The following is a 13,375-nucleotide window of genomic DNA, read 5'->3' on the forward strand; positions in this document are numbered from 1 at the left end:
TCAAACCACCCCAGACCCTTCTCACTGCAGCCCGCTTTTACCTTATCTGCCATTATCATAGAGGATCCCCCGTGGATGCCCAGGATGGGGGTCAAAGTCTGGGCCGAAATGAAGTCAAGGATCTGGGCGATGGCTTCCTGGTCTGTGTCGTCAGCAAACACCACCCCCTGGATCTTCCGGTCAGACATGAGATCACAGATGCGGGTGATGATGCTCTTTGGGTCGGTCTCGTTCATGGCTACCAGCTCCACTCGGGGCACCACAGAGAGATGGTGGAAATCATCTTTCTCGTGGGCATCCTTGATGGCCACCTCGTCTGAAGTGCCCACGAGGATGACAGCAATACCAATGCTGGGCGGGCTCTTCTGAGAACGAGCTCTGCTGCCTGACACGGCCAGGACGGCCAACACCAACCAGAACTTGGGAGAACAGCACTCGGCTCTGGGCTTCATCTTCAACTCGTCGACTCCCTGAAAACACAAAAAGGCAAAGTGGTTAAATTACGAGCTGTCTTTGAAGAGGCTGGGTACCGCAAGTCAAGGGCTGATCTCCTACTGATCATCAAACCCAGCTTCTATCTTCTAGGTTAGTCTCTTGTCTCTCGTGTTTGCTCAGGAGAATGAGAGAAAAAACAACTTTCAAAAGCATCAGAAATCCTTAAGCAAGACAATAAAAGATGCTATTGCCATAGCCATCAGCAACAGAGATGAATGAGGCAGAGAGGATGCAAGTGGTCCAAGCAGTCATGCTAAGTGCACAACCACAGGAGTCTCCAAGAGGGTGTCTTGCTGTTGCTGTGTGATCCCTGGCCCTCCTATCATGATCCGTCCTTGAACTGCTCAGAGGCCAGGCAAAGAGAGCCGCAAAATGGGCTGTGCAGAGGCTAGCAACAAAACATGGTCAGGAAAAGCTGGGTATAGAGAGCTACACATACGAGCCCCACATTTGCACTGCCTTTACTTCGTGTTCACCTCAAAGAGGACAAGAGCCTGAACATTCTTCAGCAACCCTTTTATTATAGTATCTGGCTTTTAATACTAAATAAACAAAACAACCAATATGTGGGCAGTATTTTTAAAAACATCTCAATTGATCCTTACAATAACCCAGAGGGGGGCGAAATAAGAAACATATTATTAGCCCCATTTTATAGCTGTTGAAGCTAAGGCTGGAAGAAGCTAAGAAGTCCAAAACAATGAATCAATTAAGTGAAACTAATGAATGAATCTAGATCTTCTGAATTTTAGGCCAATTTGTGTTCCACTGAATTACACCACACTGCCTCTCACATCATCCATTGTTACAAGGAATAGTTTTATTCTGATTTGTTTATGGATCAAAATCTGGTGATTTGGACAAATACTGTTGATATCTGCAGTAATGTTAGAGGCAGTTTTGAAAAATTTTCCATGGTATCCTAGTGGTGACTTCCCTGAAACGAGTGACTCCATGTTCGCATTCAATGTGCCACCTTTTGTCTGCAACAAACTCTTGCCTTTTTATTTTGACATATGCCCCTAAGTCTTACACATGCACAAGACTGAAGACATACCTCTGTAAGAGCTGGGTAAGTTCTCTTTACATTTCTTACCATTCTCCAAGAGCTTCTCTTATTTAAATAGAACTAGTCCAGCTTAGGTCATTTTGATTTGTTTTAAATAATAATTTATTGTACCTGTATTATGTGCTGTGTACTGTGTTAGGCATTTCCTCATATGCAATCTCATTGAAACCCTATAAATTAGTCATTTTATCCCCATTTTTCCAATGGAGAAACTGAAGCTCAAAACAGTTACGGAATGTTCCCAAGGTCAATAAAGGCCAGCATGCCAATACAGAAACACAGCATTTTTATACTCCAAGGAAATAGTCTACAAACTGCACCCAAAACCAGAGCCAGCGAATCTCATTCTTCTCCAAAGAGAGAGCGTAATCAAGGATTAAAATGCTGCCTAATATCCCCTGCTTGTTTGGGAAAAAAAAAAAAATTTTTAATTGACATATTAGGGATCCAAAAGCTTTGTGAGTTTTTAGCTAACAAAAGAAAACAATGATGGTGTTGAATAAATAAATACAGGGAAGTTTTCAGGCTGAACAGACTAACTGCAAAGGGCATTAATGATTTGGGAGTAAAATGCTGGGGACATTTTGTGGCTAAAGAAGCACAAAATCCAATCCAGTTCTTGGCAGAAAACATTTTGGAACTCTCGCTGTTGTAGTCATCCTTCCACATTGCCAAGAAGGAGACCTGTATTGATTGCCTTTTCTAGCTCCTGAGACTAAGAAGAGTACCTCGGTGGTTCACCCCTAAGCAAAGTTTACTCCTGACACTTTTCTGGTCTCTGTGAAAACACAGAATGACTACATGAGCCCTGGAAGCCCACGGTGCTGAACTGTACCCAGTCTTGGGGGTTAGCCAGGGCCTGAGTTCCTCCTTCTAGAGCTTAAAGCATAGCAGTAGTACATAAAGTTGAACAGCACCGAATATTCAGAGGTAGACAGATGAGTTTAGCAACTCAGAGAGCTGTTAGCAAAATACTAACAATAATAGTAATAATAATAATAATACTCTGTTCAATTTCAAGGACTGGTTGGCAAGGAGAACTAAAAGATTTAGAATTTGGCAAAACTAGAGGCTAACTTCATTCCAATGGGATTCTCATCCCACAGTTACAAGTCACTAAATCAGATTCCTTCACATTGAAAAGTGGTTCCACTCTGCCATGACAGTTTATTAACTTTAATGCACCCTACATTCTTCCACTTTGAGGTTTTATTTGCTTGCTTTAAAATGTCTCTTGTGTTCCTCTATTTCTTCTCACACAATATATTACACTTTGTTATGCAATGGCTCGTTGTGACGCTCAAAGAATAGAATCTGGTTTTCCTGAGCATTTCTTTTATACTCAGGATAGAGCAAAGCACTTTACAAAGCAATACATTATGGGAGATACCAGTAACAGAGAGAGTGTGCGACAAACAAAGAAGCAGCTTTGAATACAAACTCAATTTCACACATTAAAAGGGGGTTCGTTGAGAGAAAGGATGTAGTCCAAGATATGCAAATTGGTTTTGCTCCCTTCCTCAGTCAAGATGTGGTTAGTCTTAACGCACCTGATCCATGAAGCTTTGCCCCCTCCTTTCCAAGGCTCTTTACCCTCCCATGGTAGAACTGAGCATTGTTTCCTTTTGGCTGTCATCACAGGCTGTATGTGTCTATCTAAATACCTCTAACAGTATGTTATATGATTACGTGTCTGCCTATCTTAACTAGTTGGTAATCTCCTGGTGGGCAGGGACCTTTTCAGTTCAGTAAGCATTTCTTGAGTACCTACTACCTAGCAGACAGACACTGTTCCCGGTGTTGGAGAATGCAACAGACACAGGCTCTACCCTCCCAACCACAGTGTAGTAGAAGATACAGATACACAAAGAAGACCTTGCTCATTTCTATTTAAATTTGGGGGGTCCAGCAGGGCCTCATATACAAAAGGGAATGACGCCATAAATGGTAGCCACTGAGTTTCTACCACTATAAAATTGTCAATATTTGACCATGTTTACCTATAATAGTAATCTGTTTTATATACTATGTATTTATATGGTAACATATCACCTTTAACTTTGCAGGACTCTCCAAGAAGGGGTCTTGCTGTTGCCAGACACTATTATTATTGCCGGGTAATTTTCATTTTCAGTGTTAAATCGCATATAAACATTTTAAGTCATAATCTTTTCTTATATTACAAGTAAGGAAACTGATCTTCTGAGAGGTTAAGTACATGACCAAGGTCACACAGCTAATAAGGGATGTCATCAAGTTTCAAACCAAAGTTGTCCCCAAAACCCTTGCTTTCTCCATTCTGTTGCCTCTCAGTATAATATGAGCACATGAAAAAAATTAATGAAAAAATGAACAAATGAATGAATGGCATTGCCAACCACAAACAAAGCCATATTCTAATACCAGTTCCACATTAACTAAGTGACTGAGAATGGGCAAGTCTCCTAATCACTGTCTCTAGATCCTCATCGGTGAAACCAGGATAATGTACCTAACCTACATAGCTGAAAGACTTTGTGTGAGGATCAAATAATAATATGGAAGTGCTTTGAGGAATATAAAATACTCTATAATGCAAAGGATGTTACTTTAAGCTTCTATAGAAGTTGTTCAAGGATCCTAGCTATTTATGAAAGCACAAAGTCAGCATGTGGGTGGTGGGGGTGACAGAAAGGCAGACAGAGGCTGAGAGGAATGTTAAGAGGAACCTCACAGGAAGCAAGTAATATTAGTTCCCTGACGGTTATAACTCCATGGAGAAGATGTCATATAATGGCCTCAGAGAAGTAGCAAATTCCACTGACAGCTAACCAGTTGAGTAGAAGAATTCAAGAGTCATTCAGGCCAGGGTCAGTAATGGGAATCAGTGGAGCTCAGGACCACCAAATTATTCTCTAAATTGAGGCACTAGTGTGTACAAGCAGAACCAACAACAAAGCAGCGGGATTAGAGCAACTGTTCACCACCTGACCCTCTGCCTCCTTGAAGCCTGAGCTGAGTGGTCCCTAGATCTACATCAAGACCAAATCCCCAGATCTAGACGCAGCAGAAGACCACAGTAGCCTGTGTCCATGCCAACAATTGGTGCATGTTAACAGCAGGAACCAGTCTAACACTTGGCTGCCCATAGTAGACTACAAGGAAAGACACCTCTGAGTGAGAAGCTGGGCCAGCCTGTCCTCAGAAAAAAACTGAGTTCTGGGGCAACCCCAACAGGAAGGATAAAATGTGATTTAATAGATGGTTAAGTCAAATTTTCCAAATACCATCCTTTAATTCAGTCAAGACACTATTTGGAATAACCCAATTAAGGAGACTGTGGTGAGAATATGACAGACAGTGAGTAACATGAAGATTAAACACACTAGAACTATGCATCGGGTCCAGTTTCCCAAGCTACCAATTAAGACAGAAAGCTAGGATACATAGGCCTTAAAATTTGTCACTTTAGAGAATGTTGGGGAAAAGGGAGTCTATTAGACTCCAGTATAAGTCAAGTGAAGTATAAGTATCATCTTTTGGGGGGGTCAATGTGGGAAAATCTATCAAATTTTTAATATTAAAACAAAATAAAATTCAAAGGTGAAAACCTTGAAAGTGACAATGAGAAATGTCACATCCTAGTACCAAGAAGATACAAAAATCTTGAACACATATGAATCTAAAAATATAGGCTTAACGTGTAAAGCAATAACTGAAATTACCCTGGGGAGTAACAAATAATCCAACAGACAAAATATAAACAAAGACATAAACATTAAAAAAGCAAAGCATGAGTAATAAGCTTGAACTAGTTCAGATATCTAGAAATACATATACAGCAGAGACTCCATATTGTTTTAAGTATGTGAAAAATATTAAATCTACAAAAATGCCTCAATAAATTCCAAAGAATCAATATAAAACAATTGCCATTTTTCTATAATGTGATTAAATTATAAACAAAATTTTTAAAGATAGCTTAAAATATCACACATCAAAAACTTAAAAAAAAGTACTATTAAATAACAAAAAGGTTAAGGAGGAACTCATAAGAAAAACTAAAAAATCCTTTGAACAAAATGACAATCAAAATATTAAATTCCTAGAGCACAAATAAAACAGTTTAAAGAGAAATATATGCCTTTAAATTCACTTATAAGAAAATTTAAAAATGAAAAATAATTAATTGTAACTAAATTTTCACTTATTGAACAATTAACAGAGTCAACGCTAAGAAAGAATTAAATAATAAAGGGCAGAAATTAATGAAACGTAAGGCAAAAAAAAAAGAAAAAAGAAAGCTGATCTTTTCAAAGACTACAATAGACAAAGTTCTGAGAACACCAATTAAGGAAAAACTAGAGAAAATGCAAAAGAAATTCATAATGAAAGTACGAAAATAGCAACATATACAATAAAATAATAAAACAATATTGTGAAAAATGGTTACTTTTAATTTAATGTATAAATATATAATAATAGTGGCAAAAAGGGGTTCAAAAGAAAATTTGAATATAATAACCACTAAAGAAAATAAAATGGTTATCAAAAGCCCCCAATCCTAACCCACTAAAAACCAAACTCCATACCCACTTCTCACCCAACCACCCCACTTGTTTCAAAATAAAAGGAAGTAAAACAGGTACACATGGTTTCATAGATGAAGTATACCAAACTTTTAAGAATGAAATGAGTTGAAGAAAATAGAAAAAGAGAGTTTAATTCTAAATCAAGATAATTGTAATGCAAAAAAGATTATCAAAGATTCCTTCACTTATGAATATATATATAAAGGGGGGAAAACCCTAAACAAGATATTAGCTAACCGAAACAAACAGTATCTTTGAAAAAATAACATGAAATTGCATAGGGTATACTAGGAATGCAAGAATGGTTTAACTTCAGACTATACACTAAAATAATTCACCACATTAGTGGACTAAAGGAGATAGTTAAACAAATTGCTCAAAACAATGAAAGAAACATGTTTGATTATTTGATTAAGGGAAACCTATTTATGATATAAATGTTAAAATATAATGTTTTAGAAACTCGATAATAGGAAATGAAGGAGCTCATTAAACTTTACCTGGTTAAGAGTATATACCAAAACTCTTGATCACCTTCTTTTTGACATTGAGAAAAAGGCAAGGTTAGTGCTGTCACTGCTACTGATGATTCTGGTAAGTAAAATAAATAAAAAACCCCAAAAGTTTTAAGAATGGGAAGGAAAGAGAAAACTATCATTAGATAAACATAATATGGTTATCTACATTGAAAATCCAACAGAATTTTAAAAACTATTAGTATTACTATGAGTGGAGCAGTGTTGCTAGATAAATGATACTCTTAGAAAAATAGCAATAGCTCTCTTAACCAATTAAAAGTATAATAGTCATAGTAGCAAAAGCAACTATAAGTTATTTAGTAATTAACTTAAAGAATGAACAAGACCTCTAACAGAAAAACTGAAACTCTATTAAAGGATATGGAAGAAGAGCTGAACTATGTAATGTATCCCACATTCACAAATATGATAACGTTATTTTAGGGTTCTATTTTTTCCCACATTCACCTTTAACTTCAAGGCAATTGCTATCAAAATAACAGTGGGATTTTTTCAAGGAACTTGATTAACTTATTCTAAAATGCATATAGAAGACTAAAGGTACACAAAGAACTAACTAAATAAACAAGATGTCCTTATATGAACCAATAATGAAAGTATGGCATGAATTAAGAAGTATGATGAACCCAACTCCGCAGAACAGATCCAAAATACATTTTTTAATTAACGTATTTTTTTAATGTTAAGTTCCAATCTTTGGTTTTAAGTTATACTTTCTAAATTAGAATTTATAGGAGCAGAGCAAATGTTGATCCAAAGAGGTGCTTTTGGATCAGAATACTTAGATTAGGCAATAAATGTGTTTGCCAACAATCTAAAGCAGGAGAGTGAGACTTACAGATGTCAAACATCTACCATGTAATGCCATTGTGATGTACGAGACCAATATCTATTTCTAGCAAATGAAATACAACGCCATCTATATATGCAGGTTCTTTGGAAACCCAATTTTAATCCTCCAAATGCACTGAGAGTCTGCTATACATCATCTAAATCTATAAAAATAACATACAAAAGGCACCAACCTTTGATTTCAGTTGACTTAGAGAAACTTCTCTCTGCATTGCTATATTCCTTCTCATAATGTTACCATTCCTGTATTAGAGCTCTGAGCTCCTTTGTCCCCACTCTTTCTTCAGACAACAAAGTAAGAAATTCTGGTAGTCTGGGGAATGGAGGCAGATGCTGAGACTGTGTGCCTATGAAACCAGTGAAAAAAGAAAAGTATACCTGGACATCCTACAAACACGCCAAATTCATTTTTAATGGAGTGACTGACATGGCAATCAACAGTGCTCCTTGGTCCTGGTGGGGCATTTACTTATCTGAATGCACTCCTCTGTGGAAGCAACCCCAAATTCATTTCAACATATGATAGCCACAGTGAATAATGTGAAGAGAAAATCAAAGAAAACAGCCGTGGATAAGTCACTGATGGGAAAATGTTTGATCAGAGAAGAGCAGGATAGATGGGAGAGAGGCGAAGGATACAGGTAAAAATTATCCAAAGCCCTGACCCAGCAGATGCACCAAGTCCTACACACTACAGGCAGGGACGCCCTCCCAAAGACCAGCAGTTCCCTCAGACCCCGATGAGAAGATCACTTTATCACTTCAAAGGCTAATGGGGCACTGAATTCCTTGGCAGAGAAATTCTGCTGCTGAATAAAAGCCTTGTTGTTCTTACTCAGTCCAAGGAGACGTACCACCTGAGCACCTTCCTTATTCTACAACACTTCCAAGTGGCTAAAGCCAGGCTTTTCTATCGGAGCTGTCTTTCCTGCTGTATGCATGCACAAAACTGAAGTATCACTTCTACAGGCACCCAAGTTCTTGACACAGGGTTGTACAGATAACTCATAAAGGACTATAAATCACTTCATATGTGTACATTTTAGTAGAAATCTGTAATACAAACATAGATGATTATCTGTACTCTCACCAGCAATAGCCACTCATGCTTTTTTTAATATTCTACAAGAGCAGACACCGAAATTGTTCAAAGTTTCTATTCTAACATCTATCTGCACACAGTTCTTAATTATACTTAATTTATACGCCTCAAAGGACAGTGTGGGCAGCCCTGCTGAAATCCAAACCTTTTGAAACCAGATTCTGATTATTACCATTTGGCAGCAGATTAGGGCAATTGCATGTATTGGTTTAACAGCAAAATAGCATTTTCAAATGTTAATAAAAATTATTGGCTTGTCACTGACAATGAAGAGGGAGGATGAAAAGGAAAATGGGTGGTGGACGACATAAAGAGAAGCACAGGAACAGGGCAGCAGGAAAAGCTCAACTGGGAAGGTCAGGGAGACATTGGGAGGGCAACAGTGAGCCAGGGATGGGGCAGGAACCACCACACCTATAGGCATCTACCCAGAAAACACTGATGTTCTGAGCTATAGGAAAACAGCCTGTGCTAAAATAGATTTAAAATTGGGGTGCTGAAAAAGGCCATTTCCTAGTCCCCCTCCCGAGATGATCTACTCTACTGCCTAAGTATATTCCAAACCACTGCAACCCTCAACAAAACCTCTTCTGCAAATCCAACAATAATAATTGCGTTGCATTTGGTGGAGAGAGTAAAGCTTTGGAGTTGAGAACACAGGCTTTATATTTACTCTTAATTTGTGTGATCTTAAATCAGTTTCTTTGCCTCTCTGACCCTCAGGCCCCCTCTCATCTGTCAAACGTGAGATAATAACTGCTTTCACAGGACTACTGTGAAGATTGATTCATTTGATAAATATTTATTGAATGTTTTCCATGTGCCAGGGAATGTGCTAGGAGATTGTGGGGACAGAACCCCAGAAAACTGTTTCCAGGCTCTCAGCCTCACAAGGAAAGGTGCTGGCTCAGGTAGTAAATGGCCATTAACTGTGATTGGATGGCCATCAGCTGTGGCTAGTTGGCCGTCAGCTGTAACCAGTGAGCCATTGGCCACTAATATAACTGCTGTGGCTACGCTAGCAGAAAATGGGGCCTAGCAAGAAGATGGTGGCTGAGCTAGCAAGAGCGGATTGCAGAGAGGCGGATGCCGCCAGCGAGAATATAGTGGTATGACTCCCCTACCTATGGCTCTGTGAGTGTTCCTTTTTGGCCTCACCGTGTCCTGCGTTCTTATGTGGGGAGCGGGAGCTGAGACCCCGCTGGATGCCCTGCTTGACAGATGAAATACAACACTGAACGGGAGCCAATCTACAAGGAGCCGTTAGCCCAGCAGACAAAACAGACAAACGAGAATGTAGGACTATGTGATGAGTTACAGAGCATGCCCAGTCCCCACAGGAAGCCACCTAATCCTGCCTCGGAGATCAGGAGAGTAACAAGCTAAGTGCTGACAGATGAGCAGGAAATAGCAATGAAAACAATAGATTGAAATTGCAAAATTAAAATATTAGTTAGAAGGATATTATGATTCGGCGAAGAAGGCAAAGAACTAGAAGTCAAAGGATCTAGAATTTAACTTGGCTTTATCACTTACTTCCCTTGAACAGAGGGGAGGCAGTGACTTCAATTATCTGGAAACTCATTTTCCTCATTATAAAATAGGGATTATCCTCACCTCACAGAGTTGTTGTGAATACTGAACAATTTACTTGAAAGCACCTAGCAAATAGCAGATACCTGATATTTATTCACTGAATATGAATATACTCTGTTCAGAGGCAGATAAGGAGCTTCTCTTGCCTTGAATTACTTAAAGAGCCAGACTCCTTCCCTCTCACCTCTCTCTCCAGCTTTAGTACAATTTCTACTGACCTTTGAAATAGGTTGTTTTAAAAAGTTAGTCTATATGTAATAACCCGATATCCAATATAAACAATTATTCAAATAGATTTTAAGTCCTAGAGCCAGCCAGCACCTATTCCCCATCCTCTCCCCACAAGCCACCAAACAGCCGCCAAATTTTGTGCAAAGTAATACAACTTCATCTACATGAAAACAGTCATTTATTATCTTTGAAATCCATGTCTTCACTCACTAAGAGTGATTCTCCCTGCATGGAATATAGGAAAGGAGAACCCATCCTCACTACTTTGGTTAGTAAGACACCTTTTCTTGCAAACTCTGATGAAGTGAGGGCAATGATTACATCTGTTTTATCTATCTTCAGTGTTTAGCAGAGTGTCTGGCATATGGTGGGTGCTCAATAACATTTGTTGATGACATTAAATTAATGAGTTGAACCGATGAATAAGTACCTAGGAACACCAATAATGAGTTGCCTCTCTCCATTTCTGTTGACACATACACGAAGACACTATTCTAGGCCCTTTACTCCCAAGGCTCATAACATGAAGGGAAATACCATAAACACCAATACCATTTCCAATTTTTTGATATTATGTAGGGATCATTCCTAGGTCAATGTTGTTCGCTGATAATTGCCTATGTATCTGAGAGTTTATTTGTACATGTACATATGTGTGTAAATCATTGTCTATACAAGTGATACATGTCTCAGGGTACAAATTAGCCCACTTTTTCCTGGTCTTTGAGTTCTAAGATGGTTCTGTTGATGAAGCATGGCACCCAAAAGAATCAGTCTTCACTCAGAGCCTAGGTCCAAAATAAGACTCTGAAGTCATAAAGGACCTCAAAGAGAGCACAGTAGCAAGTCCAGAATCAATAAGGAACAAAAGCCACACCATTTGAGCTGGCTGGTTATCAGACCAACTTCAGATGCAGCCATGCATTCCCTAATATAAAATGCCATCTTTACTATTGCCATCAATATACATATGTGTCAACCACACAGTCAATCATACCTGAACTCTGAACTCGCTTATACCCTTCTAATATCACATGTGGAATTGAGCACCTACTCAGAGAATTAATCATAAATTGAAACATACCTCTCTAATTTCATTTGCCATTCCTCCTCTCTCCCCCTGCCTCTCAAATTACTATATGAAAAGAATGCTGTAGTAGAAAGGACACCGAACTGAGGACCAGGAAACCTCAGGCCCTGTTACAATCCTGCCACTGACAAGCCACCGGATTTAGAACTACTCAACCTCTCTGTGGCTCAATTTCTTTATCTTTGAAATAAGAGGTATGGACTGGTTGTTCTCAAAGTCTCTTCCAACTTTAAAATTCTGTGACTCTCCCATTTCCCTCTACTTCTCTCGGAACCCTGGGAGGCAGACCTGTTTGGAGTACCTCAATAGATTTCCTGGTCCTAGGGCCTCCAGTTGGGTTTGGCTGACAGAGAGCAAACACACGCAGGAGCTCAGAGGGAATAAGAGGGCTGGACAGGAATTTACTCTCCGTGCTTCCTGCCTGTGGGTTCTCTGTGGGCTGGATGTATCACTTGTCCGAAGGTCACAGCTTCCAGGAAATGTCCCTCTCCACATGTCTCTATCCACACAGCTCCCCCTCCAGATTCCGGAAATTGTTCCCACTTTCCTCCTTTGTTATTACAGATGGTGGTAACTCCACCAAGTTGCTTTCAGCTGTAGGACACTGTATACTACTTGTGGTTTCTGTGCACTGCCCAAACCTTGGTAAATAGCCCTTTTTCTAAACTCTCTTTAAATTAAACCAGTGGAGGGTGCCATCTGTTTCCTGCTCTGACCATAAATTCCTGCATTCCACAATAATGACTAGTAGCCTCTCAGGTTCCAAACGGCAAAAACAGGACCTGAATTCCACCACTATCTGCCACAGAATAAGGTAGGGCTTCTCCTGGTAATGCTTCCTGCTTATCCTCAGGTGCTGGCGAGCAGCATTATAAGCAGTAATGCTCTCCAGGTGTCTGGCCCTCTTTAAAGAATGGATAAACATCTGTGTAATATTTCAAGAGAACAGCCTTGAGGAGGCCGCATTTTGAGAGTGAGGCATGTAAAAGCATTGGGAATCAGAAAAATATACCAAGCAATTATCAGAATGACTGCAAAGCACAATCCAGAGAAAGGCAGGATATTTTTCATGAAGGAAAATGTGTTCACTGAATGGGACTTTACAATACTAAACAAACAAACTGGTAATGAAGCCCTTATTTCCTTTCTTTCATCCCTTTGATTTGGTCAGAATCTACTTCATGAAAACACTGAGTTTTAGAACCAATTTTCACTGTCAAATTATAAGCCAAAGTATAAACAGAGAAATACAGCAACAAAATATAAAGGTGATATTCCAAGGAAATATATGACAATTAAATTTCTATTTTTTTCTTAAGATGAGGAAAAGAAATTAAATGGTGAAAAGAATGAAAACGTGTTTGTGAATCCCTTGCTGTAACAATAATAATAAAGTTGCAATTTGGCCACCCTTCACATTTTATACTGTTTTTAAAAAATCAAGTAGCTACTCTCTCTGAATCCAGCATTTTTATACTGTTAGAACCATCAGCACAGAAAAGGCAGGGTGGGGGCAGCTGGCACAGCCTGCACCTCCTTCCCCATGCCCCACTGCAGCCAAATGAAGCTCCTCCCTGACTGGACCGAAGGCCATGCCAGAATCCGTGGGCAGACATCTGCCCATCCAGGTACAGTGAGACACTTAGGGTACCTGCCGCTTTCCCAGCTTAAATTAGATTCTGATATGTGATATGATGGATGTTAACTAAACTTATGTGGTAATCATTTTGCTATATATGTAAGTCCAGTCACGCCATATACCTTAAACTTATACAGTGCTATATGTCAGTGATATCTCAGTAAAGCTGGGAAAAGTTAGGTTTTGAAGGC

The 13,375-nt window shown here is 39.2% G+C and overlaps 1 protein-coding gene across 2 annotated transcripts in view; it reads right to left on the reverse strand.

Moving 5' to 3' along the window:
• Positions 1 to 13,375, reverse strand: part of GRIN2B (glutamate ionotropic receptor NMDA type subunit 2B) — a 420,646-nt gene that overhangs the window by 303,911 nt on the left and 103,360 nt on the right. For both annotated transcript variants that reach the window (XM_074325986.2, XM_088798080.1), the window contains one exon: positions 42 to 470. In XM_074325986.2, the coding sequence (XP_074182087.1) occupies positions 42 to 452 (411 nt within the window). In that variant the 5' untranslated portion in view covers positions 453 to 470. The remainder of the gene's footprint in view (positions 1 to 41; positions 471 to 13,375) is intronic.

This window comes from Rhinolophus sinicus, chromosome 1 (assembly GCF_057876585.1).
Source record: "Rhinolophus sinicus isolate RSI-liver-muscle chromosome 1, RSI-T2T, whole genome shotgun sequence".
Taxonomy (NCBI): domain Eukaryota; kingdom Metazoa; phylum Chordata; class Mammalia; order Chiroptera; family Rhinolophidae; genus Rhinolophus; species Rhinolophus sinicus.